At 55.6% G+C, this 27,980-nt stretch overlaps 8 protein-coding genes across 8 annotated transcripts; 1 reads left to right on the top strand and 7 right to left on the bottom strand.

Moving 5' to 3' along the window:
• Positions 1-1,188: 1,188 nt before the first annotated feature.
• LTHEOB_6225 (uncharacterized protein) lies at positions 1,189-2,427 on the bottom strand (the record flags this gene model as incomplete). Its single annotated transcript, XM_035515458.1, has 1 exon — positions 1,189-2,427. The coding sequence occupies one exon, from the start codon at positions 2,425-2,427 to the stop codon at positions 1,189-1,191; it is 1,239 nt and encodes a 412-aa protein (XP_035372808.1).
• Positions 2,428-5,253: 2,826 nt separating this feature from the next.
• LTHEOB_6226 (uncharacterized protein) lies at positions 5,254-9,306 on the bottom strand (the record flags this gene model as incomplete). The annotated part of the gene is made up of 7 exons (XM_035515459.1): positions 5,254-7,082; positions 7,132-7,467; positions 7,561-7,746; positions 7,816-8,475; positions 8,593-8,663; positions 8,715-9,081; positions 9,141-9,306. The coding sequence occupies 7 exons, from the start codon at positions 9,304-9,306 to the stop codon at positions 5,254-5,256; spliced, it is 3,615 nt and encodes a 1,204-aa protein (XP_035372809.1).
• A 1,128-nt stretch (positions 9,307-10,434) lies between these two features.
• LTHEOB_6227 (uncharacterized protein) lies at positions 10,435-10,852 on the bottom strand (the record flags this gene model as incomplete). The annotated part of the gene is made up of 2 exons (XM_035515460.1): positions 10,435-10,524; positions 10,565-10,852. 2 exons carry the CDS (start codon positions 10,850-10,852, stop codon positions 10,435-10,437), a joined length of 378 nt encoding a protein of 125 aa, XP_035372810.1.
• Positions 10,853-12,424: 1,572 nt separating this feature from the next.
• LTHEOB_6228 (Calcium homeostasis endoplasmic reticulum protein) lies at positions 12,425-14,200 on the top strand (the record flags this gene model as incomplete). The annotated part of the gene is made up of 3 exons (XM_035515461.1): positions 12,425-12,607; positions 12,668-13,394; positions 13,890-14,200. 3 exons carry the CDS (start codon positions 12,425-12,427, stop codon positions 14,198-14,200), a joined length of 1,221 nt encoding a protein of 406 aa, XP_035372811.1.
• A 1,509-nt stretch (positions 14,201-15,709) lies between these two features.
• On the bottom strand, positions 15,710-16,606 carry LTHEOB_6229 (Impact family protein; the record flags this gene model as incomplete). The annotated part of the gene is made up of 1 exon (XM_035515462.1): positions 15,710-16,606. One exon carries the CDS (start codon positions 16,604-16,606, stop codon positions 15,710-15,712), a length of 897 nt encoding a protein of 298 aa, XP_035372812.1.
• A 529-nt stretch (positions 16,607-17,135) lies between these two features.
• On the bottom strand, positions 17,136-18,756 carry LTHEOB_6230 (uncharacterized protein; the record flags this gene model as incomplete). Its single annotated transcript, XM_035515464.1, has 4 exons — positions 17,136-17,311; positions 17,368-17,520; positions 17,577-18,015; positions 18,172-18,756. The coding sequence occupies 4 exons, from the start codon at positions 18,754-18,756 to the stop codon at positions 17,136-17,138; spliced, it is 1,353 nt and encodes a 450-aa protein (XP_035372813.1).
• Positions 18,757-20,575: 1,819 nt separating this feature from the next.
• LTHEOB_6231 (Cation transporter) lies at positions 20,576-23,231 on the bottom strand (the record flags this gene model as incomplete). The annotated part of the gene is made up of 2 exons (XM_035515465.1): positions 20,576-23,052; positions 23,123-23,231. 2 exons carry the CDS (start codon positions 23,229-23,231, stop codon positions 20,576-20,578), a joined length of 2,586 nt encoding a protein of 861 aa, XP_035372814.1.
• Positions 23,232-25,325: 2,094 nt separating this feature from the next.
• On the bottom strand, positions 25,326-27,612 carry LTHEOB_6232 (Glycogen synthase; the record flags this gene model as incomplete). The annotated part of the gene is made up of 6 exons (XM_035515466.1): positions 25,326-25,413; positions 25,469-25,661; positions 25,714-26,007; positions 26,065-27,076; positions 27,126-27,499; positions 27,546-27,612. The coding sequence occupies 6 exons, from the start codon at positions 27,610-27,612 to the stop codon at positions 25,326-25,328; spliced, it is 2,028 nt and encodes a 675-aa protein (XP_035372815.1).
• Positions 27,613-27,980: the final 368 nt, after the last annotated feature.

A 27,980-nucleotide genomic window follows, 5' to 3' on the forward strand; every position in this document is an offset into this window, starting at 1 on the left:
ACCCCCGCCTTTTCCCATTCGCCGCCACCATGACACCAAGCAATTCGGCGCGATTAGTGGCGATCCCCTTTTGCAGGAGGAAGATCGCGTACCTGCATATTGACGCATACACTCACCCGCGCGAATCGCATGCCACCCGCCGAAGGCGCCCCCATCATCCATGCTCAACGTCTGCAAGGGGAAAAAGAAATTTTGGAATGTTCCATCGCGCCGCAGCTGCATAAGCGTTCCAAGCCTTCTGCCCATCATCCCAAAGAAAATTTGCAAGACTCCGTTTTTTTCTCCTTCGTGCATGTCTGGCGCAGCACAGCCCTTGTTGGCCCGCTTCGGCATCGTGAACGGACTATTGCGATGGTGCATGATAACGTAGCGGGGAAATGGGGTACGGAGGACAGAGCGTGGCTCATCATTATGGGGATTTCGCCATGATCGACTTAGTACTGTGTATAGCTTTAAGCAAAGTGCAAGATTAGCGGATAGCTGTTGTCACGTTGAGCGTTGCGGGTTGAGACAACTTTGTCGCACCGTCACCCCTGTTCCGAGACACCAGAGCGCCCCCCTTCCCATCTCCGAACCAACAAACACCTGCATGCAATAATCTCCAAAGGGAAAGAAGAGTAAGATTGTTGCAGAAACGCCAAAGTTTAGAAAACGTCGGAGTTTTATTCGCTTTGCACCAATGAAGCTTTTCAGTGAGATGGCAGTGTGTTGTATGGAAAGCATTCACAGTGCACCAATGGAGTGAGATCAAAGTATGTTGCAGAAAGCAAGATGAATTTCTTTTTCACATATCTGTACAGTAAAAGAGAGAAGCGGTAGCCAAATGGCACCAAGAAAAAGGCCATCACGATGCGATGTGCATGCTAGCCTCCCAGAATCCAATCCCTCTGACCAAACCATGACCTGAGTCGAGCGCCATGCCATGCCATGCCATCCGAGATGCCCTAAAAAAGTTGAACTGGACGAGAAAAAAAGGTCCAAGCTCAGTCTATGAAGTGAAGAGAAGAATGTTCGTAAAAAGACTCCAAAAATGCCAATGCCATGATGGCCATGTGTGAGAATGTAAGGATCATGAACGTCATGCAGACTGACCCACCAACAGAACCCGCGCAGCAGGTTGTGGAGGAGCGTTCAGCTGTGCTGTACTTGGCTGCTGGGGGTGGGTGCTCTGCCGTTGAAGATTCTCATTTAAGAGCTCCTGTGGACAGCGGCAGCAGCAGCCCGAGCGACGGCGCGAGCGTGAGCCTTGGCGTGGCTGCCACGGAACCAGCTGCCAGTGTCACGCTTGCTGATGGTGCCGTTGGAGCAGGTGGTGCCGGCGGCGAGAGCCTGCTTGACAGCGCAGCCGTTGTTGCAGAGACCGAAGGAGTCGCTGCCAATGCAGACGATAGCACCGTTGTTGGAGCAAGCCTGGCAGTCGCCGCTGCTGCTTGCCGGGGTGCTGGCAGCGCCAGAGCCGCCGGCGACGGGGGTGGCAGGAGTAGCGGCAGCAGCAGCGGAGGACTGGGTGACGACAACGGTGGCCATGGAGGTAGCGGTGTAAGAGGCAGAAGCGGCACCGGGGGCGAAGACACCAGGAGTGCTGGCAGCAGGAGTAGAGCCAGCGGCCGGGGTCGAGGCAGCGGGGGAAGCGGCAGCAGAGGAACCGGAGCCGGAGTCAGAGCCAGAGCTAGAGCCACCGCCGTTGGCGTTCAGGCCAGAGTCGCAGTTGCCAATGGCGGCGGAGCTGACAGAGTCACCGTTCTCAACGCTGGTGCCAGGGTTGGGGAACTCGAGGACACCCTCGCCGGTCGTGCAGGTATCGGGGATGTTGGCAACGAACATGTCGGGAAGGGAGTTGTAGTAGTCGTCGCTGTCAGAGCCACCGGTGATCGAAATGGGAGCGCAGTTCATGTACATCTCGCGGTTGCCGATCTTGTTGAACCAGGTCCAGGCGAAAGTAGCCTTACCGGTCTTGAGCTCCTTGGGGATCTGGATAGAGTACTGCTTGACACAGTTGTCGCCGCTCTCGCCAGAGCACTGCTCGCCGTTAGGGCGGCCATCAGAGTCGGTGCCGGAGGTCGCGATGTTGCCGGTAGCAGAGGCGGGGCAGCCACCGATCATGGAGTGGATGACCTTCCACTTGGACTGGTCAGCAGGCGGGGGGTTCTCGTAGGTCACGGAGACCTGGCAAGAACCACCACCGTGGACGGCAGAGCCAGTGAAGCTGAGGGTGGTGTTGTCACCAGCGGCGATCTCGGTGGCCGTGGCGCCCGTGTAGTAGCTGGCATCAGTGCCACCCTGGCAAGGGAAGGCATAGGTGGTGCCGTCGAGAGGGCTGCTCTGGACCTTGGAGGGGCTGTAGGGCGTGGGGTGGTTCATGATCATGTGGGCAGAGGCCGAGCCGAAGAGGCTCAGAGCCACAGTGAGCATAGCTTGGGAGTACATTTCGAAGGAATGTGTTGTCGTGAAGTTTTTGAGCGTTAGGGTTGTTGTTGGGAAATCGCTTAGACCAGCTGGGCGATGCTTGGTTGAACAACCGGAGAAGGAGTGCTAAGGCTCGGGAGCTTCACAGAAGTCGTTGGTCCTGAAAGGATAGGATGTTCCGCCGCAGGCGAGAACGAAGCAAAGAGACAAGAAGAAAGATAGAAGGACTAGCCTTGGAATGCTCAGAAGAGAGTTGGATTGCTGATGGGAAAAAAGATGCATAGCGACGCGACCAAGACGATACTTATACAACATGAAGGATCTACGAGCAGGGCCCCTGACGGCGCACAGAGGCGGAAACAAGCTTCTCGCAGAGTGGTACAGTCTAAGGCAGCCCGCATGCCGTCGGCAGCATCTGGCGCCACAGCGGGTCGGTGTCTGGGACACAGGCGCGCAGGTCGGGCAGGATTCCCCACGCCCGTAGCTGCGCGGTTACGGCACCGCGCCGAAGGGACAGCGCTCGTCGATGAGAGGCAAGACGCCTGGAACCGATCAGCAAAGGTGCGACAGGAAGCAAACGCCAGGTGCCCCCGTTGCCCGAACGGGAAGACCAACTCCGCGGGCGGGCCAGCACGGGCGCGCCGCGACGGCCATGCGGACCGAGGGATTGGCTGTGCTGGGTCGGGGGCGTGCGTTTCGAAACGGCAGTCTGCGCAGCAACGTGCGGTGGGAGGAGCTGTGAGAGAGTCCGGCCGATCCTAGTTGACGTGCACCCTGGCCCAACGTATCGATAGCTGCTCGCTTGATCCCTGCACCCTCTCAGGAACGCCAATCGGGCGGTGCAGAGACGCACATCCTTTTGCAGACGGGGTCCACCGCCTTTACCCTGAGTGGCAGGACGCGCATGGGCTGACAGCGCGGTGAAGGCCCATGCCGCCGTCTGGTTGGCCAGTCGTCCTGAAGGCTCTTCTGTTCTGAAACCAACCGGCTGCCAGGCGTTAGCTGCTCTTGAGCATTTTGGTACGAGGAGATGCTTCCCCGCGGCCCGTCGCCCTGATCGCGCAGCTGACAAGCTCGTTTATTCAAACAGCTGAATTCGTGTTCGCTCGCCAACATCGCGGGCTGCCTGTGTGCACGGGGAGCCGCATGATGGCGATGACGGTGGCGGTGCCGCCCTCGCATGGAGCGCACCATGACGTCCAGCCGCCGCGCTTCGTTTGTCGCCCGTTGGCGGGTGCGGTGCGGTCTGCAATCCGGCCGAACAGTGTCGAAAGATCGCCGGACTCCACACGCTGAAACCTCTGGTTTGCACGCGGAGCCAGACCCACGGTAGGGTCAACCGCCGGCTGCTTGCGCGCCACCGCACCTGCCGGAGCGAGGAAATTCGCCGCGAATTTCTTTGCTTCTGTGCCTGCTCCTGATCCGGTTGCCACCCCGCACCGGAACCTTGGCCGAGAGATGGCGGCCGCCGCCGCGGCCGCTCCGGATTGGCTGGGCGCAAAATTGAAGTGAACGCAAGCTCGCAAGTGCAGTTTCGCCGTCGCTCGTTCCTTGCAGCAGCGCGCACAGGACGGGCAACTGAGCGACGGGGTGCAGAGAACAGAGCACGGCAGGAAGCGCCCAGCCGGGACCAGGCGAGCGTGGCGGCATCCCCTGCGCAAGTGCTTGTCGCACAGGCGGCTCAGGGCTGCGCACTGCAGGACAATCGAGCGGCTGTGGGCAGTCGGTGTTGAGGCTTCTCGCAGACGGTCAATGCAGCGGGTGATCGCGCGGCACAGCAAATAGGGTGCGCCCAAAGGTCGGAGACGAGCGCTCGCCAGCCCTACGCTGTCTCTGCGTCGGATTGGCGAGTTCTGTGCGAACGATTGGCTGCGGCGCCGCCTGCCCTGACCGCTTCGGTCGGCCCGACACACGTAGCTGGCCACAAGACGTGGCCGGCCTGCATCACGCACGCCATTAATGCAGCGGCGCGTCGCGCAGCCAAGGTCATGAGCGCTTTGCGAATGGTCGACATTATTGCCGCTCTACGATACATGCTGTCTAGAAACCTGTGTCCCGTTTCAGCCGCTGGATCCCCCGCGTTTGCTGTTCACTCACTGTTTCCAACCCGCGCGCCTACGACGACCTCGTGGCTGCCCGCCTGAGCTGCGCGCTGCGTCGAAACTGCTGGTGCCGATCCTTCAGCGCGAAGTCGCAGCAACACGTCCTGTGCATACACGTACGTACTCCACCCCAGCGGTTATGCTCCTGAGTCATCTGCCCAACCATCTCCCTCTCGTCGGCGACCCCGTACCATCCTCCATGCTCGAGCCCAAGCGTCTCGCTCTGCGCACGCCAATCATGGGGAGAGAAGCGTTGAGCGCGGCTACAAGCAATCCATCGCCCCAGCCACAGCTCAAAGGCGCTGCTGAGCCTACTGCCACCGCTTGGACCCTGGGGTGTGCCCGCCGGCGGCAACAGTGCGCAGGCCGCCTCCCAAATTCGCCACACCTCGCTGCGTGGTCACGTTTCAGACTTTGATTACGAGGTGAAGGCAGTCTTCCGGCTGGCGGAGGGCCCCCCAACGATCGACGGTATCTTGTCTCTCGAGCCCATCTACCGGCGCGTGCGTACGCGCTTTGTCCTCTGCCTGCTCCCACGGGAACTGCACGTTGTGGCTGTGCGCGCTTGGATCTAGTTCTCCCTTCGGCTTGCCGCAATCATGCCACGATACGGATCACCTTCCGTTCTGCATGAGTTTCGTCATCGGATGTGGATAGCGCCGGTCGGCACGCGCGACAAGGGAGACGAGGCGCTTTGTTGAGAGGGTGACATTCGGAAGCGCCGTTGCCGTAGGATGCTGTAAATTTAGATCATTCCACCCTCGACCACTTGACCTCGGGCCAGCCTATTCTTCAGATGGAACAGTCTTGACCATGGCTTCTTCTTCTCCTCTCGTTGCTGCCCCGCTCCTGCGCCGCCTCTGCCTTCCTCCTCCGAGTCAGATGCCGATGTCATCTGGCCCGTCGTCGTTTTCCTCAGCTTCGTGAAAAAGGGCTGTCGCTCGATTCCGATGTGTGCTTTCCTGTCCGTCCCGATGAACGACCCGAATCCGTATTTGTGACCCATCTGTTGCACATGTTTGTCCCGAGCGACTTGCGACATCGCCGACGTCCCCTGAAGATCGAGAACCGCGTGGCTCGCTGCAAAATATGCGATATTGGAAGCAATCGTGGTTGGTAGCCGTGGCAAGAACCTCCAGGGCCGGCGAATGTAAACCATGATGGAAACAATGATATACAGGCCGATGATGGTTTCGGCAATGATGAACATTGCTGTAGACATGAAGATGCGTATCTCTGGTTTGATATTGTAGCCCTCTACGGTGAGTTCTGTTGCCTGTGGGAAAAGCAGGGCGGCGTTGGCGCTGAAAGATAGGGCTACGAGCTCGGTGTAGATGTTGGCGAACGGCTCTGCAGCCTCGCTGAAGGATGGAACAGGAGTAGCAGGGTCAATTAGTCGAGTCGTGTTGTATGTCTCTCGGATCAGATAGTTGTAGTAGTCGTCCGGGTACGAATCGTTGTGCCAGTTGAAGGCGAATGTGTTACTGTCGCTCAAGTTCCGACTGTAATCCATCATGTAATTGATGTATCTGGCCGCGTCTGAGGGTGAGCGTTGGAAAAATTCTACGGATGCATTGGTCTCTTGGAAATTGGATGCGTTCTGGACAATTCCAGTGCTGTCAACAATGACTTCTGCCAAACCAGTTTTAATGTACGGTCGACATGCGATGAAGGTAGACTCAAAGGAGTGAAAGGTCACATTCGAGATGTCGACTTCGGTAACGGTGTAGTTTTCACGTCTGGTGGCGTTTCCTCTTTGCCATGCCGACACAATGTATTCGGAATCGCATAGTCGTGCGGTCCATTCGGCGGCGAAGAGACTGTTTGGAATTCCTTCGTAATCAATCTCCTGGAGTTCGCGGCAGGCTGGAGATTCATCGCCAAAGTTGATGTTGAAGGTGTAATTAGCGGCCAGCCCATTTGAACTCATGGTGTGCTGGACTGAATTCGACCCTCCTCCCTCCTGGAGCTGAACGCAAGACATCTCGACTCCGTAAGCTCTCGTAGTAGCTTTATGCATCCAAGTATCGTTGTTGCCTGTCGTCTGATTGAACGGCATGTAATACATGCGCCCATCAGTCCAGGAAGAAAGCGGCGTCCCGGCCGTTACGTTTGACATAGCAATGTAGAAGTGATCTGTGACTGTACGATTGAACAGAACTGTCTCGAAGCCTGTATCCGTATTGTTAAGAGCAGTGATGTCCATGATAGGTTGGAGAGGCTGAGCGAAAGTGGTCCTGTACGCAACATCGGCGATTTCCTCATTGAATAAACCGCTAAAAGCAACGGCCAAAAGATTTGACAGAAGGGCCATCCAGCAGACAGCAGCAAGGATCCAGTGGCGCGCCTTTAGGGCTTTGAAGAAGGTAAGCTGCGGTGGTAAAGATGTATAGTCGACGGTGATGGAGCTGGAAGGGCTCGATTTGCCGCGGCGGAGGTCTTCGAATGGCTGAAGTGTACAGAGTATGCGGTTGAGTACAACCCACGCCGGTTCGATGACGGTTGCTATCGCAGTAGGAATGTAATTCTCCACCAGCTGACGAACGAAACGGTTGGTCGATGGAAGGGGAAGGCCTAAAAATATATCAGTATGCTTTCATAGAAATTGTGTTCGATTACGCACCATTTTCTCGCTTCGACTTGACAAAGTAGACAGCAAAGACGACAAGCATGACGATATTCATGCTTATGAATACGAGACCAGTGATCGAACGCAGCTCAAGAGGCCGCACACCGCCGGTGAATGGAGAGGACCTGCTTAGGTCTGTTGTGGCTCGATTTTCCAAGGCAGGATCCGAATCTTTCAATTCAAGCTGAAACCCGCTGTTGGAATCGGGTTTTGTCAGACCAAACTTCATCTTCTTGACTGCGTTTTTCAGCTCCTTATCCGTTGACTGATCGTGTCCCTTCAAAAATGCCAGTAACTCTTCCTGCTCGGCAACAAGAGCCATCATGGATCCTATATTCCCTGGGTTTGATGATAGGTTGCGAGGTCTGGCCATAGAAATGTACAGCAAAAATGCAGCAAAAATGATAACAAGTCCCAGCAGACCTTCGACCAAGTAGGCGAAAACGGGAACGACGATGACTGCACGCGAAGTGTACTGGCGAGTCCCACCGGTAGCTGTTGAGCTGTCCAGTTCGCTGCTCAAAACGTCCACCATCTGGCGAGAAAACAACAGGCGGTACGCGGCTTGGTATGAGGCTTTCAAAAGGTCCGGATCCAGATAGTCTATAGCTGGGCGTTGATATGCAGCAATCGCGAATCCAGCCATCGGTCCTAGATAAGTGAGGTCCAGATCCATACCTTGTATCTGATCCTTCATCGATGGCCAGCTGATGATAGGATAGTCACCTCGATTCTTAAATTGTTCCCTGCCCGAATTCATACCCCACTCAAAGCTAGTGGTGTTGAACAGACTCTCTCGCAGAGGCACCTTCGGCCCGGTGGTAACAACATGCACTGGGCTTCTTCCCGGTACAGACACGGTGGCGTTGACGGCCTGGCTGAAGTATGTGGGTTCGCAGTAGAGGGCTGTCTCGTTCTTGATCTCGGCAACTGGAGAGTCGTACGGGGATGTGGGTTTGTATGAGGGGTCTTTCTGTGTCCACTGGACCAAAAATTTGTGGGTAGCATTTGCGCCGCAACTTGTGCTCAAATACCAATCGGCAAAACCCTCCTCATTGCTGTAACCCATGTAGATTGTGGCAAATTCCTTGCCCGTATCGGAAGAATACGTAGGGTGGTCCACATTGCAGTCTTCGGTGTGGTAGGAGATAAATCCGGAGTTGTTCACCTTCGGAGGTTGTATGCATTCCACATCAACGGAATACATGGTGGTAGGTGCCGTCCATGTCTCCGCATCTTTCGTGTCGTCCAGGCTTTTAATGGGTCCAAAGGGAGCAAGCATGTAATCTCTGGTCATAAAAGGGGGCAAAGTCTCGTTCAGCCAGGCAATGTTGTAAGCTGACTGTGCGTATGTTGCTGTGAGGCCAGTTCGCTGCTGCGCCAGAGAGAGATGACCAGTTGATCTAGCCATGGGTATAGTGAAGGTCCGGTTGATAGTGTCAGTAGCAAAGATACCTGCTTGACTGGGCGTGACTCCCCAAAATATGAGGACCATTGCAAAAGAAGCCGAGAAAACAGGCCAGTGTCTTATCAAGTTAGCGTTGCTACACCAAGCGTCAGGGTGGATGATTGCTCACTTGCTTCGGATTGCCTTCAGCGGGACGGATGCTACGAACTCAAAGGGATATTGTAACAACAATGAATCCTTGCCTGCGGCGCCTCCTTCCTTTGAGAGCTGATAGTAGGGCTCGAGTCGTTTTGCATCGAGGTCGATCCATGTCCACAGAAAACTGTAGATCACCGCAACTATGGTAGGAAGATAGAGGTACGAGAATGATTTGTTGAGGGGAAGGTCTTCGATATCTGCGGCAAAGATAATACCGTCATTATGTTGGCTGTTCGCAAGCAGAATTTGAACAACTGCGATCAGGCCTCCGGAAATAAGGATAACGGTGGTGAGAATCAGCGCGTTCAAAGTTATTGGTTTCCAAACCCGTCCGGGACCTAAAGAATGGTTAGATGACGCAGCAAAAAGACTGCTTTGGGGTATTGCAAGTGCCTACGATTTCCGTTGTCCTGTCTCTGCCCCCTAGAGCCAAACTTCCTAAGAAAAGCTCGTGTAGTATTGTTGATGCTCGGTTGGCCCGTGACGTCTGATGGGCTGCGATTGGTGTTGTCATTGGCGATGGAATCGTAATAGGAGGGAGGATTATCCATGGGGTTATCCATAGCGGGTATCAAGCTGCAAAACAGGGGGAAAGAAAAAGGCCAAACACGCTTCGAAATCACGGGTCCTCACCAGGAAGACGTGAGGAGCCAGTAGAAGTAAGAGAAGAGGCAAAATAACCGGAATAGGAAATAGCAAAACCTAGAGGAGGAGAGGCTTGGAGGTCTGTGGACTCGTAGCAGTACCTATGAATGAATGCATGTGGCACAGCAGTGCTGGGATGTAGCCGCCTCGATAGCGCTCTGGCGTATCTCATTCGTTGGCGAGGCCATGATCACTGGTGATTAACTTCAGTGGGCCCATCTCAAACCGCTCTGGCGGGTCGGCCATCTCGGTAAAGAGCAAGTCAGGCGCATTCATCCAGAGAGCTCAATATTTAGCAGGTGAGGCATGCTTGTACACCGCCACTGACATCTCTTTACTAAAATACGTACGCGATATGCTTGAGCGCGAGGAGTTCGGAGCGTGGACAAGGTTGATGGTTCATTGCAATTGCTGTGCTGTGTCTGTCTCGGCAAGGATCTGCCAAAGGAAGGCTGTCGGCGCGTAAATCTCTTGGCAAAACAAGCACGACCGTGCGAACACAAGCCGTGCGGATTAACCAGGTAGTTGATTCGCGATCCAGACCCGGCCCGCAACTGTTCTTTTTATGGGTTGCTGGAGTTGTTCCTCTTGTGGGAATAACATATCAATCACATGATGATGATAATTGGCGGCCCAATTCAAGAAAGGGCTCTCAAGTGTGAACATTGGTAGCCTAGTCTGCGAGCCTGAACCATTTTTGACGTCGAGTCGCTTAGTTTCTGCGTGCGATCAGGACCTCTCGATACGATGTGCGCTGTGGTGATAGTGGTAGGCAGGTGTTGATGACTGAGTCAGTCCATGGCAACGAATTCCCCACAGTGGCGTATTCCAAGAGAAGTCCGTGCCACGGACTGTCCACATCCTAAAATACTTTAGCCTGGCTGCCGCCTGAATCAGGCTCGTCGGCGTCGGTAGCTGTGGCCGGGCCGGCGCAAGTAGACGACGAGCGGCATGGCGACGTACAACGACAGGATGGCCACGGCGACGGCGAACATCGGGTTAGACAGGAAGATGCGAGTCTCGGGCACAAACAGGCGGCCTCCCGGTTACGGCTTCAGATAGTAGTTCGTGTAGTCGGGATTGACGTTGCATCCAGCGTAGAAAGATGTGTACTTCTCCTTCCATCCCAACACCACCTATTGTGTCGTTACCAGTGGACCCGTATGGTCGGGGTACTTTGCAGCCCGTAGGGTTCATGTAGTAGGACTTGGCGATGGACGAGAAGGCACTGCTGCCAGTGACCTCAGACTCGTCTTGTGGCGTGAAAATTGTGGCGGGCTTGCAATAGATATCGACGCTGTATAGGCGGGTGGTGGCAGTGACGTTCTCGGAGGTATACAAAGAGTCTCTGCTGTTCATCTCCAGCTTGAAAGGGGCAAGAAAATATCGAGGGGTCGTAAATGGCGGGAGAGTCTCATTCAGCCAGGTGATGCCGAATGCGGAATGGGTGAAATTGGCGGTCATCTCGATCTTTTGCTTGTCGGTCGGAAGAAAGCCTGTCGATACAAGCACGGTCTCGGAGACTCATCTAGTGGTGGTTTCATTAGAAGTATGGATTGTCGAGCGTGATTGACCGCGAGCTAGAAAATTATCTGCGGTGGAGCGGTGTTAGATGAGAAGATAATAGAGTTGTACAGCGGAACATACTTCTCGGCGATGATGTCTGTGGGAAAACTTGAAAGATCTTTTCCATCCAACTCGCAACGGGTTGGAGCTGCGACGCCGTTCTGCGCTTTCGTTCTCCTGGCTATGTTCATAAGGGGGCGGGTTCTCCATGTTCATGGGAGGTATTCGACTGTGGGGATCACAAGGCACAAAAAATTCCGAAATACAGAAACATAAGCAGAATACGGGTATCAGAGGGGACGCGGTAGTACAGCAGGCAAGACTTCAGAAAGGAGAGACGGGAGGCGATGGAGCATAGTTGATGTGTATCCTGCGGCACAGCAGACAGGCGCTGCGGCGAAGCTCCTCGCACCTCATTCGCTGTGCTGGCCAAATATAACGTGAAATTAGGTGGTGATCTGCCCAACTTTGCCGAAACAGAGTGTTGGGTTGGTAGCACAACACTGTCAGAAACTAAGCATCCTATCTCGAGGCTTAAGTTATGAAGTCGTTATTGCATGATAGACGAGTGTTGATGCGAGGCCGACGCTGGGAACCAGCTCCTCCACCGTAAAGCCAGCATCAGCCTAGCTGACATGCTGTTCTCTGGAGACCGAAAGGACGGCGATTCAGTGCCGCAATTATCTAAACCGAGCGGCGGTTATTTTTCTTCCATGGCAATCGGCGACAGTCAGATGTGCCATCTCGACGATGCTGCAATCCTCAGCCAGGAAGACCGACCCCAAAGAAGCTAATCATCAGGAGCAGTTCAGCCTCGGTTCCGGGCAGCTTGCCTGTTTTTTGACTGTTGCACACCAGCGGTTGGCTGCATCACGTGACCATATGTGTTAAATGTAAGCGTGTCTTTGTATCCTCTGTGAAGCGAAAAGGAAACAAAGAAGAAAAAGAAGACGAAGGGTGGGTGTCAAAGCTCGGACTATGGGGCTGAATAGGTAGGTCCAGCCAGCATTGGTTTTCGGCCAAGGCGGCAGGCTGGCAGAGGATATGCGATGGGAGATGCGGGTCCCTCCGCGGAGCATTTGAGGGTAAACATGGTGAAAACCCATAAGTGATCACATTTGGCTGAGTCTGCAGTTTAGTGAAGGTGGATCTTCTCCCTGCGCGCGTACCAGATGCCGTTCGAAGAAATGTGTTGTGTCTTCCACAAGGCTGTGCGCATTCGAGCGCAAGGGAACACCGGCCTTCCCCATCGCCTCCGGGCTGGCAAGGAACAGGCACACGAATCGCTGTTGATATCGAGTTGCTGAATTTCTTGATACGATGCGGGTTGTGGTGGTAGTGGCAGGCAGGAAATGACGCGGTTGACAGGCGGCGGGGCACATGGGAGCTCGGGAGCACGGACCACAGCCGCAGTCGCATCGCTTGTCGCAGCGCGACCGTCTACTCTCCATCCTTTGCATCAACACCGCCATGGCCGCGACACGCCCCACTACGGCGCAGGCTGCGCCGCCGCCGTCGCTGGTCGTCGCAAAGACCATGCTCACAGCCGCTCTTATGCGCGCCGACCCCGTTGCCGTCGCCAAAGACGACATCCAGAGCTTCCACAGCCTGCTCGACGCAGCCCTCCTCACCTGCTCGCCCGCCAATCTCCAGGTTTGATCTCAATCCAAGAAGGCCGTAATCGCACAGGCTAAAGCCCACGCCCCGCTACAGAAATGCAAGGATTGGCTACTGAAGAACACTGGGAAATCCACCAAGCGCCTCGACGCCTTGGGCAAGTACCTGGCCCGCCTGACCCAGAGCTTGGCTGAACCGACCAGCCCCTCCAAGCGTGATGCGCCCTCCAGCAGGCGCAAGATCCTGCACCTGCTTTACCTGCTCCATGATCTCGTGCATCACGTCAGGGCCCATGACGCCCAGCCCGCCCAGCTGACCAAGCCTCTCGAGCCGCACCTTGAGCTAATCTTCACCACTGCCCTATCGCTCCAAGCCTCTGGCAAATCCAAGCTGCGCCAGCGCCTCGCTAAGCTCACTGAGCTATACCAAGACACCAAACTGTATAGCGAAAGCTACCGCAGTCGCATATCTAAGGCTCTGAAAGATGCAACTGTCCCAGCACCCGCCAAGTCTGCGCCACCGAAAGATCGCACAACCAAAGAAGCACCCTACGTCCTTCCAGCCTTTCATGGAGAGCCTGATGGTCCGTGGTACGACTTGCCTGCCGGTGCTCTCCTGCCGCATATTCGTGCAAACGACCCGAGGCCCATCAACCCTCACAATATCAAGGCAGTGGATCTGAGGAACAAATCCGTCGAGATAGGCCTGATAAATGCCGTCAAGGATCTGTTGGGTTACTCGGACAATCTCTATACCGACGACGAAGGCATTGTGGCCGACATCGACATGATGGGCCAGCCGCTGGTCCGCGACGAGCTCACTGGTGAGCTCACTGTCACAGAGGGATATTATGGCTGGTCGGTCGACTTTTGCGAGAGCATGAAGAAGAGGAGAAGGGAGGCAAAGTCAAGAGGCAGGTCTGGCAGGAGTCAGAGCAACTCTTCCAGAAGTCGGAGCAGGAGTCTCAGCGGAGATCGCGGCAGGAGCAGGTCTCGTGAGAGGAAGAGGAGGTACAGTCCATCCAGGAGCAGAAGCCGCAGCGAGAAGCGTCGACGGGACACGAGTCGCTCGTACTCCCGGCCGAGGACGGGCCTTGGTGGTGGTCGTAGAGGCTCGCCTTCACGATCTCCCTATCGTTCCCGTTCCCGGTCCCAAGGTCGGAACCGCAACTACCGCCGCTCACCTCCGCCTTCCTACAGAAATGGACCTAGTCAATCTCCTCCATTCCCTCAGCAACCTGCGCCTCACCCATACTCGGCCTCGGGTCAGCCTTTCCCTCCACCGCCTCCACCTCAACAATTCCCTGGTCAATTCCCAGGCTTCCCGAACTTCCCTCCTCCTCCCCCTCCCCCGCCCAACTACAATGGGCCTTGGCCACCGCCACCACCGCCGCCAATGGGTGGTGCCAATGGCAACTTCAATCAGTTCCCTCCGTTCCCTCCACAACAACCCAACATGCCTATGGGATATCCGATGCCGGGCGTGCCACCTCCACCGCCGCCATCCAACTATCCACCTGGCCAGCATTGGCAGCAGCAGCAGCAACAGGCCTGGGGTCCTCAGGCCAACAGTGGCCAACAATGGCAGCAAAATAACGGGTACGACCGCGGTCGTGGAAGGCGGTATTAGAGGCAGGGTTGCATTAAGGGCGACTCAATGAGGATCTTGGGAGTGGGGTTCCGTCAAGCTACACTCCAATGTAATAATATTTTTTTTCCATTCGAACACCAGCGATTGGTTACCAGCTTAGGTAAGCTCGGGAGATTGAAAGAGCGTATTGCAAGCTGGTGCGAGGTTAAAATCCGATACATGGGAAATGGCAGTCTGGCGTTGGCTGATCTGAAAAGTTGGCTAAAATTTGGGCCATATTCATTTGGTTGGTCCTGGAAGTAGCGAAACAAATGGTGAAACTCTTTGATCATAACGTGCCTTGCAAATGTGAGTTGAGATCTTTGTGAATTAAGACTCAGCGACAATAATGGATAAGACAGCATGACTCACGGGAAACGGTACGATGCAGTTATCTATAGCCTCTGCCGCTAGCCTTTGCCGGTTGTTCATACCCATTTTTACCTCATTACGCTGGTGCCTGGCTCGCAGAGCAGAACCTTTCCACGGACGGACAAAGGAATGAGTCTATCCTGACGGCAAAAGATCTCGGAACAGACAAAAACACTTCGTTTCTTCACTGTAATAAATCCTAACGAACTTAGGACTCAAATATTTGGCGGAAAGGCCGACGATGAGGGAAACAACCCGAGATCGTTTACTCGAAACACATGACAATCTGCACAGGCACATGCACATGCTAATATCCCGGCAGCTGATTCCGCCAGTTTGTCCTTCCGCGTGACTGGTTACCTGTGTGGCGACCCGTGAGGGATGTTTTTACACAGGTTGTTCGCGTAGTATAAAAAGCCTATTACCTCAGCCTTTCTCAAACTTTCCTGACTGTGAGCACTCTAACGCCTCTTCTGCTAGTGAATTAGAGTGTGGCCATGGGTGCGGACTGGCAGAACTTCTGAAGGCGTGTTACTCTCGTTGTCCTGTTTCCGTCGCTTGCAAGAGTTGCGCATTGGAGAGCCCTACCACTTTCCCCTTACTCAGTCATTGGATGTGTGAATCTATGGCGCGGAGATGTGTTTGGTTATGCTGATGAGGTGGATGAGGGGATGGTGATGCGGTGTATCATTAATGGCAGGTAGTGGAGAGCATCACTGTTTCGTATGATGAGGTTGTGGAATCCGTAGGTGCCGGAGGATGACGGGTGATCTGGCGAGACAAAAGGCCACGAGTGTCGGATTTTTCCAAGAACAGATATAAGACAGTGATCCTTTGCACTCCCTCCCTTTGCTCGAGGGGAAAGGGTAGACCAGGTACGCTCCTTGTCATCAATCCAGCGATATATATAAGCATTGGACACAAGGCGTCCTCCCTTTGATTCTGTCATGTGTCATGAGCTTTCAGTCTCGTGAGGTGCTTTAATCGCCGAACAGCCATCACTCTGCAATAATTGTATATCTCTCGCGCCCCTCTAGAAAATGTGACCAGCATGATATATAGAGATTTCAACCGAGATGCCGGCGCACCATTCGCGCCCCATCCACCACTATACGCGGTTCTCCCCAACCCACATCCTCATTTCTTCCCCTTCTTCTTCCCACCCCCCTCCTTCTTCTCCTCCCTCACAAAATTACCTGTCACGACCGCATCCCTCGCAGCCTGATTGATGAGCCTGAACCGGTCCGGTCCCAGCTGTATACCGCCGTACCACCTCGTAACAACAACGACGACGTCCCAGGCGTCCATCAGCTGCAGCAGGTGGAGCACGCGGCCGCCGGCGGCCGACTCGCCGTCGTCGTCGCAGTCCTGGAACTGGGCGCCGTTCTGGCCGCGGATGCGCCAGGCGGTGATGTTGTGCGTGGCGCGGGCGGCCTTCTTGTCGGTGGCGAGCAGGTGGGCGATGCAGCGCTTGGCCTCGTCGACGCTGGTGCAGGCCGCCGCGCGCCCCAGGAAGACCGACTTCTTCTCCGACAGCGGCTCGCTCAGCACCCACGGCGGCGGCGGGCCGAGATCCTCTTCGCTCATCTGCGGCGCCGACGATGGCTCGTCCTCAGCCCCGGCGTCCTCCTCGTGGTGGTGGTGTTCGTGGGAGGTGGAAGTCAAACCATTTTCTTCCTGCTCTTGCATAGCCTCGCGCTCGCGCTCCACCATCTCGCCCACCTCGTCGAGCACGTCGAACACGCACGGCTCGCCGGGCCGGTAGACGCGCGCCAGAACATCGCGGACGACGTCGACGACCTTGGTGCCGAAGCCCTTGGGCACGTCGTCGCCGACGCTCTGCGTTCCTAAAACCGACGGCGGGGCGTCTGGGTAGTCTGGCGGGAAGGACAGACGCAGCGTGACCGACGGCAGCGACGGGAGGCGCAGCACGCACTGGATGGATGATGAATCGTTGCTCTCGGTAGCCGTAAGGGTCTCCTCGTCGTAGATGGAATTTATCGACGTGATTTCATCTTCGAGGTCTTGGTTCATGGCGGACCGTCTTTTTTATTTTTAATTTTGTGTGGATGGGGGTGAGGTGACGTCGGCGGAGCGGGTTCTCGGCGGGCTGCGGGGCTGCGGAGGTAATTTTTGCTCGAGGGGCGGAGCGGAATCCTCGTAGGGCTGAGCCAGGAACTGTCACTTCACGTGGGAACCAATTGATTTTTCAAGGGAGACGGCCAACTTTGGTGTGGAGACGTGTCGGCGAAAATGGTGCCACAATCGAGAGCATCAGCCCACTTCTGCCGCTCCTCCAGCTGCGTGGCCGTTTGATCGCACTCTCCTCCTCATTATCTATACTACAACGTGTGCACATCTCTCATGCAGTCAGACGACAATCTATATCCAACACCGCCAAGAAATGCCAACATATGTACTCGTGTAAATCAGATTCCCGCCTGCGCCAACCTGCTTGCTTCCAATGAACGCAGAGCGTTGTAGATGCCAAACAAGAATGACCAAAATATCTCATAGATCCCATAACCCCCACATGTCCTGAAATCAAAAACACCGGAATTAATCATTGCTGTGCAGCAGCAGGCTTGGAGAATTGATTCGGCCAAGCCATCTTGCCCGGGCAAATATTCTCCTCTGCGTACGCTCTGTAGCGCTCGAGGATATCTGTCGATTCCAGGCCGCTTCTTTGCGGCAGGAAAGTGTAATGTGAAACGATTGCACGGCCGTCGACGACAGCATCTGTCACAAATTGTTAGTGACCCAACCATCAATCTCGAAACTTCTGGGGAACATACGTCTGCCCGTCCTCTTGGTCATGACCTCGGTGAAATGGTACTCGTCATCACCGTTTCCGTTGTGAATGTCGCTTTCAATGATGTCCTCGCCCCAAATGGCAATCATTTGGATACCCATGCGCATGAAATGGTAGTCCAGCGTGTGGAACTTGTCTGCACAACCCCAATCAGCATCCAACATCTGCATAGCCACGGAGACCCCAACTTACACTTCCACAAATCATTGTTTTCCAGGTGTTCAAAGAAGCTGTAGTGCTCCTGGGCCGCGACCTGCCAGTGCCACAGACCCTGGCTGAAAGCATCGAAACTCGTCGTCGCAATCGGCGTCTTCTCGATTGGGTAGTCGTCGGGTAGCGGCAGCCAGCGGTGCCCCTCGAAGGGCGGCTCGAGCTTGTCTTCCTCGGTGATGTGGTAATCCTCGGGTCCGCTCCACTTTGGCAGTTCTGACGGGCGCCAGCGACCCTGCTTGGCCACCTCCTCCGGGTTCGGCGGCGTCAACTCAGGGAAGTACGGCCTGATGGCGCCGAAGCGGTAGTGCATCCAGCTGAGCGATGGCTGATTGACGACATTGGCCGCGACGACAAAGTTCTCCGGGTGCTCGAGCTTGTGTTGCACGAGCGTCGCGATGGCGTGGTCCTCCATGAATACCTACCGGAACGTCAGTCTCCCGCCCGTTTTAGGTCGCGCAATTTACCCCCCCAGTCCCCGTTCCAAAATTCAAATTCCAAACCCCACCCCGCCCCAGAATCCTGGTTCCTGACTGCGACTCCCCAAAAAGAAAATTGAAGAGCGACGTTAACTCACCAGGTCATCATCCATCTTGATATACATTGTCCCATTCTCCGCTAGGTCGTACGCGCTCGCATAATCGATGCCTTCGAACAGCAGGTCCCGCCTCGTGTACGCCGGCTCGGCCGCAACCTGCGCGTCCAGCCACTGCAGGTCCTCCTCCACGCTCGTCCGCGCCAGCCAGATGACCTCGTCCAGGAAGCCGCCGTTGCGCGCCAGGTTCCGCTTCAGGTAGCAGTCCAGGATGGACACGCTGACCGGCCGCCCGAAGAAGACCAAGCCGACGACTCTGAAATCCTTCGGCTTCGGCCACGTCGTGACGCCCTCCAGATCCGTCTTGCCCGTGACCGACCAGTATTGCGGGAGCGCCTTGCCGGCGTGGTATACGGATGTCGAGGATGACGGCGACGACGAGCGCATGTTCCAGAGCAGCAGCAGGAAGCAGGCGCCCGCCGTCAGGAGGAGGATGTTGCGCACATTGAGGCGGAAGGAGCGCCGCCCGTACGAGGAGCCGTAGCTGGGGCTATACGGCAGCCCGTTGCCGATGCCGATGCGGAGGCCGCCCGAGGAGCTTTTGGGCTTGTAGTTGGGGACCAGCATTGTGGTGCCGCCGCGTGTCGTCGTACCGTGTATCGGATTGAGGGATTGCGTGCGGCCGTCGGGACGTTCGAGAGCGAGTGCAATGGATGTCGGGGAGTTGGGATAAGCTGAAGATACAGTAAATGCGCGAGAGATCAGCTATGCCGCAGAGCAGCGCTCAACATAGCTCCGGGGAACGGCGGGTAGAGACAGCGGCGAGAACAAAAAAAAAAGAGAGTGAGAAGGGAGAGCAGGCTAGCTGCAGCAAAAGTAGCGAAGGTATGGTCTGGAGAGCAGGCAGGAGAGGCGGCAATGGGAATAGTGAGACGGGCGTCGGCAAGCTAGCCGGCCCCCGTTGCGCAGCACGTATTTCCTGGGGGGCCCTTCGAGGGGCGCGCTGCATGTGCCCACCGCCCTTGCGCCGTAAGCCACAGCTTCCCGCCCTGTCATCCCTTTCCCACCATCACGCTGCTCGTGTTTACCATCTCACGCCTCCAGCCGCCTCGATGACGGCCTGCGTATTCGTAATTTTTGGAATGCGACATGGCATGATGGTGATGGTGGCAGCTGCAGCATCGCCGAACTGCCGCCGCTACTACCTTCTGTATTGGTTGCCTGAGGCAAAAACTGCCGTCAGCTCGAGTGTCTGTGTGTTTGCTTGTCAAGCTGACTCATCATCCCTGTGAAAATCTATCCGGCATCCCCGACCTCCTTAGGACGTCGGTCCGGCTATTAATATCATCTGCAGCAATGAAGTCGTGTAGCCGAAATGTCCATTTGAGCCCAAGAACACGACATATCTCTAGGAGCAAAAGCACTTGGAAAAGAGCTCCAACTACCTTCGGGCCTGTTGCAATGCTGAGTCGAACGGCCCGAAGATACGTGGGCTTTGTGCAACAGAGCTGCTGTTCATCGGCAGTCAGGGCGTCGACCCAAACACAAACTAACGACGAATTGCCGACACCAACACCCCATCAACAAATTACGAGTCGACGGCAATACTCCGCGAATTACCCTGACCCCATCACTACTGCTGTCACTGCACGCCATTTCCGTCTGTAGGGCTGACGGGCTAGTAGGGGTGACTGGACCAAATAGCGCCCCATGTTCCGCAACCATATGCCGACCGGCTTCCATCCGCTTTTCTCCTAGTCTTGACCATCTACGTACACAGGCGGGGACGGGAAATGAAGTCCAAACTAAAGCACCGCCATTGCGTCACTTCACGCCGGGAACTCACCATCTCTTAGGGTTTGGGCAGCGACGCCTAGTGCTCAAACGACTGCACTGAATTGCATGGGATGAACAAGGCTTACTATAGAAGGGAAAGGGAGGGTTCATCGGATTTCAGGACTGTAATGGATTTTCCCTCTCAGGGGCAGAGAACTACCTAGCAAACATTATACATAGAGGTGGGACCAAGTCCCACACCGGCCCTCTCCTGGATAATTACTATTCGTACTTGAACACGAAGCGTCAGACTAAGCAGACGGGGAAGGAAAGAATATTTCTCGTATGCGGGAAACGTAGGGATCTAATTCGTTTTCAATCGTGAGACCTTTGAGGACAACTCTCAGCCAGCCCAAGTAAGACAAACGTGTACTAACAACGCCTTGCTAAACATAATGTAAGAAATGATACAACGAAGAGAAAGCCTGATTTTTGCGCCTCCCCCTAGCTTATCCAAACCAAGAAGAAGAAATAATTCTAGAAGCCACCGCCCGCAAAGTCTATGTCTTGTACACCAAAGCCAGAGAAAGAATCTAACCCTCCCGTGCGTGTATAAATCTAGGCTGGACACTCGTACATATTGCCACCATTCCTATTGGGAAGAGACACATCAGTCTCTCTTATGAATGGACGGTCCTGCCGACAACGCCCCGCTCAAGAGTTTCGTCAAGCCCGCCGCGCTGGCGCTTCTTCTCTGGTTGCTCAACCACTGGTTGCCAGTCGGCCCCTCTTCATCCCTAGCCGTTGCGACGCTGCCTCTTCGGAATGTCGGTGGTCGACCTGCGAATGCAGTAGGGTCTATGCGTTCCATCTCGCTCAAGTTACTGTTACGCCGCGCAATCGCCGCCCGCCTACCTGCATCATCGTCTTCCTTCTTGTGCAAAGTCTCCGACGGAAGCAGGATAGCCCGATCCAGTGCATACGGAAGGCCTCTGTGTCGTCCACGAATCTGCATCGCGATGATGATGAGTTTCGACAATGTCTTGAATTCGGCCGAAAAGGATGCGTTGATGTTGGGATAGCCAAGAGACAAGCCGACGGTACCGTATGCTGAGACGATTTCGAACAGCACTGAGAAGAGAGTAAACGAGAAGTCGTTTGTGTTTTCTAGGCGGGAACCCTCAATGATTGCGATGAAAAAGAAACCCAAGAAAATGTACCACAGATCGAATGATAGCTGACGTCGCAAGTGAGTACCAACGTAGCTCTGCTCAGCCTCGTCAGGAGCGCTGTGTTCAGAATAGAGACCCAAAGACTTTTCCTCATAGACGTTGGTCCGGCGCAAAGAGATGGCGATCGGGAAGACTGAGATATACATCATGATCAAATACGACACCTGGACGGCTGGGTGAAGATCGGCGATATTGACGCAAGCAAAACCTGCCGTACGCGTGCTTGCTGCCTGGAAGAGGCCATCCAGAACCCGGTAGCCTGGTGTGAGCGACGTGACGGTCTCATCGTTGATGTCGAGGATGACGAAGAATATCAGGTCAATGCCGTTGAGCAGTACCAAGACCCAGAAGAGCCACCAGGTAGCTTTGCTCGGGAAAAGGAGGGTGAAGCAGCGTCTGGGATGGTCGAGAAGGAACCTGAGCTCTTCCCAGACGCCGCTGCCATAGGGAACCAGCTTCTCGGCCAGCCAAATGACCAGCCGCAACATACATGGAAAGCCAGTATTACCGATAATAATGAGAAAGCTGCCAAACAACATGGGCAACACGGCCTTTTGGAAGGAAACCATAGAATCCGGCGTAAGCGTGAAACCGAGATCGTTGAACATTGACGCAGGCGTGAAAAACCCCCACCAGACGGCGCTGATGCCATCAGGTTTCAAGACACTTCCATTGTAGCTCGAGCGCACAATCCAGGGTAGGTGGACAATCATGCCAAGGAGATGGAACCCCACAAAGTAGAATACCAGGATGAAAGCCAGCGTTTTTAATGCGCGATATTCGATGCCGCCCAGCTCTTCTCTCTGCTCCTCGGTCAAATCCACGAATGCTGAGTTACGGCCAATTGTCGGCTGCCAGCTCAGGTATGGTGCGGGATCCAGTTCGCGTTCCCTGCTCCGCGCAGTGACAAAAGTCCTAAAAGTACTTGCGCGACGGCGTATGCCGGAATCTTCGTTGTCGTGGTCCTCGCCCAGGGTCATCCTACGCCTGACATTGTTGAAGCCGGAGCGGAGCCTTCCGCCTACGCTGGCCACGTGTTCATCGGCTGATACCTGTCGCTTGAAAGCTTGGTCGTCCTCATTGGGGTTGCCGGGGTCGACGGTATCGGCCGGCTGGTTCGCCTCATCCCGACCACGCATACTTGACTCGTTGGTGAGTTCGCGTGCCAGGTGTACAGCACCATCCTCCTCTTCAAGTGATTGCGGTTTGTCACCACGGTCAAACTCCCTTGGGCCAGGGATGCGCAGCCGTGTCTTGGTTTTGGGGCGTCTCTGGTTCTCCACGAAAGCAATATGTTGTTCTGCCGGCCGCCGTATCGGAAGACGTTCCTCGGCTGCAATCGAGCGTCGCGGAGGCGGCTTGACGTCATCGGCAAAGGTAATATCCCTGTGGAAAGGCTGAATCGTATCGTTCTGCCCCGTAGTTGAGTCCGCACCAATAGCTGTGGCTGTCTCGGCTGTAGAGTCAAATTGGTCCTTCTCTTCCTCGATTTCGCCGTCGATGTTGCAAGGTGCACCCTGGGCGTGGCCATCCTGATTTCGAACAACAGTGATGGCACGGCCATTGACGCCCTGTTCTTCGTGGCCTATATCCCTTTCTCCCTTGGCTTCGCTCCTTGTTCTTGACCGAGTGCGGTTCCGGTTGCGCGATTCAGCTACGAGTCCCTGGAATCGCTTCTCGAACCAGTACAGGCGCACAAACACAACGAAGGTATTGATAAAAATCGGGTTGCAGACGCACGCGATAAGCATGAGGACGACCTGCTGGTAAAGGTAGAGCTTGTTGACATCGATTGTGTTCAAGCCGCTCTGCGTGGCCGCACCGCTCGCGAAGAAGAGTGCATCGATGTAATCCATACCGCCGGCCGGGTAGAGAAGGATAGAACCGAGAATCGTCATAAGAATAAGATATAGGTCTGCGTGCTCGCGTCAGCAACACGCGCAACCGGAAGCAAGGGCGCGTGCGAACGCGCGGATTGCACTTACAATGAAGCGTGATAAAATTGAAATGCGGGCGGCGGAAGCTCCAGTCTGTAGGCATCGAGGGCAGGTGGCTATGCACCCATGCGCCCATCTCCATCAAAGGGGTGAACATGGTGAGAGCGGAGCGGAGGCGCGCGAGCCGGGGACGCTGCGCTGGTTGTTCGCGAAGGAATTGAGCTCGGGCGGAGGTTCGAGAGCGCTGTTTGCGCGCAGCAGCCGAGTCTTCACAAGTTATGGGGAGTTGGCGGGACTCCGCGGGGTGACAAGGCCAGACGAAGGTCGAAGCAGACGGCGGATGCGAGGGTCCAGGATTCGCTGGATTGGGCAGGTAGATGAGAAAACCGGGCAGCGGTTAGTGTGCTCACAGAGCGCCAACCATGGCGCCTGGGCGAGCGGTGGTTATTGTGGTGGTAGTGTCGCGATAGGAGGGAGGTGAGAGAGCGTGGGCTGCACGCGGCGGGCTGGCGGGCGGATGGCGGACATTAGGCGTATCCGGCGGCGGAGGGCATGTCGCGGCGTGAGGAAAAGTAGGTGCGTAGGAGCGGAAGCGCAAGCTGAGTGGCCGGGTCTCTCCTCAGCGCGCGGGTCAAGAAATAGGCAATGATAATGTCGGGATGAGAGGGCGGTGGGTGCTCCGGGCGCTGCGTGACGCAGGGCTCAGGAAAAGGGAAGCACTGCCAAGTTGCCAAGCGCGGCCGGCGACTCAGCGCGCCTTCCCGCAGTGCCGCAGCTGCGTAGCCGTTGTTTCGACCCGATTCTCTGTAGAGCTGCGATGCCGGCCGCTCTGCAGCCCGCCGAAACCACCACACGCGGGGAGCCCTCTCACACCATGCACCCCAGCAGCACGCCACAGTCCCCCACGCTTTCGGGCGAGCCCCGGCCCAATCGCGGGCGAGCAGATTGCAGTACCGCGGACTCCGTCGTCATGTCCTCCAGCTAAGGCTAGGGCTTTACGTCCATCACTTATCCCTTTTTGGACCCCCCAGCGCCACAGACGTTGGGCACGCGCAAGATCCATCTCACTTTGCTCTTCAAGATCGGCAATCAGCCACGTTTGAAGCGAGTCAGCCTCTCGTTTATCACGGCGAATTGACCTCATGGAGGCCGGCCCTTGCCAAAGCTCAGTTCCGTTTCGCATGCTCGGTTGCTGATGTGGGTCAGAGTCGCATATTGCCCATCCAAACCCTGCGAGAAACTACTGTGTAAACAAACACCAAGATGTAGGCACAGAGTTGACATCAAACCAATACACCCAGGCGTGAGCTTCGACTGTCCACGTAGTGACGAGGTGGAAAATACCTCATTAGACCGGTCAACCTTTGTTGACAATCTACTGTGCTGCGCCCGCTTGTGTCGATGGTCCTGTTCACCGCTGGCCTCATGCGTTCACCTACATCCATCGTGCTCTACAATAACGGGCCGTCTTGTAGCTATTGTACACTCCTTTTGTCCGCTGGCAACGTTCTATTGGCTGACTTGAGGTGGTCAATTGCATGCGTCCAGCGAGGTTACATACAACAACGTTACCTACTAACCGTCTCCCGACTGCAGCCGTAGCGGACGTGCCGCCCTGCCGTCCGTCGGCACGCGCGCCTTGGCGGAAAAGCCCGCACTATGCTCCGCCTTGCGCTAAACTCATGTTTTTAGGATCGGAGAGCTTCTCAGTGATCCCCAGACCCTAGGCGTTCTCTCACACGACCCCGACGGCATGCAAGGCCGCCACGCGGCTTCGCTGATTTAATCGCGCTTGCATCGGCTGCCCATGCATAGGAGCTTGACGAAAGCACGCTGCACGCGAGCGTCTTCGGCACGCACAATCTGCGGGGAAGCAGAGAGGTGAGCCCACCTCCAAGTGGGTCCCTACACCACCGACCACTTCTCCCTGCCATTGGGTCGGTTTGATTACAGTCACCGCCGCAGCGTTCCAATCCCCACGATCTTTGTGCCGCTGACATGGCGGTGGGCACCGGAGAATTTGAAGGATCTAGACCTTCTGCATGATAACAATTCGGGCAATAAACGATCGAGCCTAGAGTACAGAAACATGTAGAAAGCAATGCATGTACAGCTGCAGTTGTCTTGACGCTGGAAAACACAAATCCGAAAAGCCCCACCATTATATGCCGATCGGTGGGGGTCACGGGTCGGTTCGGGTCGCATAGACGCTCTCTTCAACTGGCGGCTCGCGCTCGAGAGAGCCCAGTTGCTACGAGCCATTGAGCGCGGGAGAGTCCGATGACTTCTTCGTCTTCAATGTCAGCGGGAATGGGTAATCTTCCGGCTCTTCCTCCTCACTGTTCTTCTGGTCAGCCTTGTCCCATCCAATATGTCGAGAGGATCATCACTTACGGTAGTCTCCAGGCAATATAATCCTCCGTGCTCAACCCTTCGCGGCCCTCCTGCAGCGAAGCAAAATCGCCAGGTGTCATCATACCCGATCGATCTCTGGGGGACCCGGGCTCCGAGAGCGGGCGCGAAATCTTGACTTCAGCGTTGCCGAAGAAGTCCGGCTCGTCACCACCATCGAAGGCGTCGGGGTAGGCTATCAAACGTCAATAAGATGTTTCCGCATCGTGTCCGCAAATTCGACTTACCTCTGCGCAAAGCCAGTTGGCGGGCCTTGACGTACTCCATGCCCATCCTCTTCCAGTCAAGCAAATCGCTGAGTCTCTCCGTCCTGTTGCGCTGGTTGATACGCTGACGTTTGCTCTTCTTGGTGAACTCAAACATGTAGTCTGAGAGCTGGTTGACTGAGTCATCGACGCCCTTCATCCGCCTGTCAACGATGTAGATGCCGTAGTCTTGGGCATTCTCGATCAGCTCCTCCATATAACAACCGAATCCAGACAAGTTCGTCGTGATACTCGGGACTCCCATGACCGTGCACTCTGCAGGCGTATAACCCCACGGCTCGTAGTAAGACGAGAAAATACCGAGATGCGTACCGCGCACGAAATCATCGTAATCCATGGGCAGCACGGGATTTGCGGAGTTCAGGAATTCGGGATGGAATACGATCTTTACCCTATCTGTCGGGTGGTTGAAGAGTTGACACCGGCGAATCTGGTTGAGAATTGGATCATCGTGGTCATTGACCATGTTGTGTGTGACAATCGGCGGCAGAGTGTGACGCTTCATAGCAAACAACCGCCGGCGAAGCATGATCTTATCTGCCGGCGTGATGAGCTCCTTGTCCTCGGGAAGCTCCATGCCTTCGTGCCAAGCGAGCGATCTCTCGAACAGCTTCTTTCCAACGTTCTTAGAGATCACGTCAATCGTGTCGTGCAGAGACTTGATGACGGCCTGACCCTTGAGAGCCTCTACCGTCAATGACTGCGTCTGGGCAGGCATGATGATGAAGGCCACGACAGTCATGGTCGAATTGGCGCTCTTCATGCGGTGATTCAGGCGGGCCAGTGACTCGATGAACATGTCCACACCCTTATTCCGGTACTCGTAGCGACCAGCAGTGAAGAAGTAAAGAGTATTCTCCGGATCGAAGTCGTTGTGCCCGTAGAAGTGGCCGCGGACGAAGTCATTGATCTTTATTTTCGCCTGCTGGTGCAAGTTCTGGAACTCGTGCGTGGCCGAGAACTTTTTGACGTTGAGCCCGTTGGGCAGCACTCCGTCCGGCTTGCGCTTCAGGAGATGCTCGCTCTCGTAAGCAGTGATGTGCGAAACGGTGGTAAAGACGTCGGCCGAATGTGCCGCACCCCTCTCAATGCAGTATCTGTGGTAGATGCCGCGCTTGCCTGCTTCCGCATCCACATCAAAGTATTGCAGGTTGTTGTAGAAATCGACCGATCCGGCGCACAGATACCGGCCGAGGAGGGTCGCGTGCGTGGTGAAAATGGTAGTGACATCGATGCGCCTCTTCTTGCAGAGAGGAAGCGCCACTCCGGCGAGCCACTCGTGGAATTGGGCAACGACGGCGCGCTTCTTTTCGTGGAAGACATACTGGGGAGACGTTAACGTGATTTTTGTGCGATTCAAAGGGCGTGTTCACCTCTCCCAGGAACCATGCAATCAGGTAGCCGAAGACGATGGCCTCGTTCGTCTCGTGGTCGCCCGGTGGCGACGGGATGCCGGCAACGGACCAGAGGTCGCCCTTCCACTCGTCAAGGAACTGGTAAGCAGTGCCGGTGTCGAAGAGCAGGACTCGCGGGGCGCCATCAATCAGCCAGCGACCATAGAGTGTTTGAACGCCGCGGTCGTTCATGTTCTTTATAGTTTGGGCTAGAGCCGGGTCCTTGGGCTCCAATTCTTCAACCTCGACTGCGGCCGAAGCGCGATTGAGAGGGCCGAGGAGCGTGTAGGCGGCGCCATATTCTGCTGTCGTGACCTGGGCCTTGGACTTGAGGACCGAGTAGATACCGCCAACTGTTTCAGCGTCAGCCAAGCCAATGCGCACAGCCGAGCTTCTTACCTCGATTGGCGACCTCTGTGGCGACCTCGAACAGGACGTGGTTGGTAACGTCTCGCGTTTCGGCCATTGCGATGGTGTTTGTGGAGAGAGAAGACGGCGCTGCAAAAATCAATTGGGCGATTGGCGCGATGGATGCGCAGTCCTAATGGATGGGGAAGTCGAGAGGCTGGCCGCGCGTGGAATGCGCGAAGAAGTTTGTCCCGGGCAGCGTCTCGTATAGCCGAGATTGGGAGCTGAAGTTACGTCGGGCGGCGTCGAGCTGCGCGTGGAGGAAGCGCACAACGGCTCGGATGGAGAGGAGAAAGACAGGTGACGGAAGCAAGTTGGAGATGACGGTCTGCAGAGGCTGGGGGAAGAGCTCGCTCGCTACCAGCTACCCTTGCGACGCGACGTCAGAGGCATCGGGTGAGAGGTCACAAGCCGCACGCGCTCGAC

The sequence above is a fragment of the Lasiodiplodia theobromae genome, assembly GCF_012971845.1.
Source record: "Lasiodiplodia theobromae strain AM2As chromosome Unknown scaffold_18, whole genome shotgun sequence".
Lineage (NCBI taxonomy): Eukaryota > Fungi > Ascomycota > Dothideomycetes > Botryosphaeriales > Botryosphaeriaceae > Lasiodiplodia > Lasiodiplodia theobromae.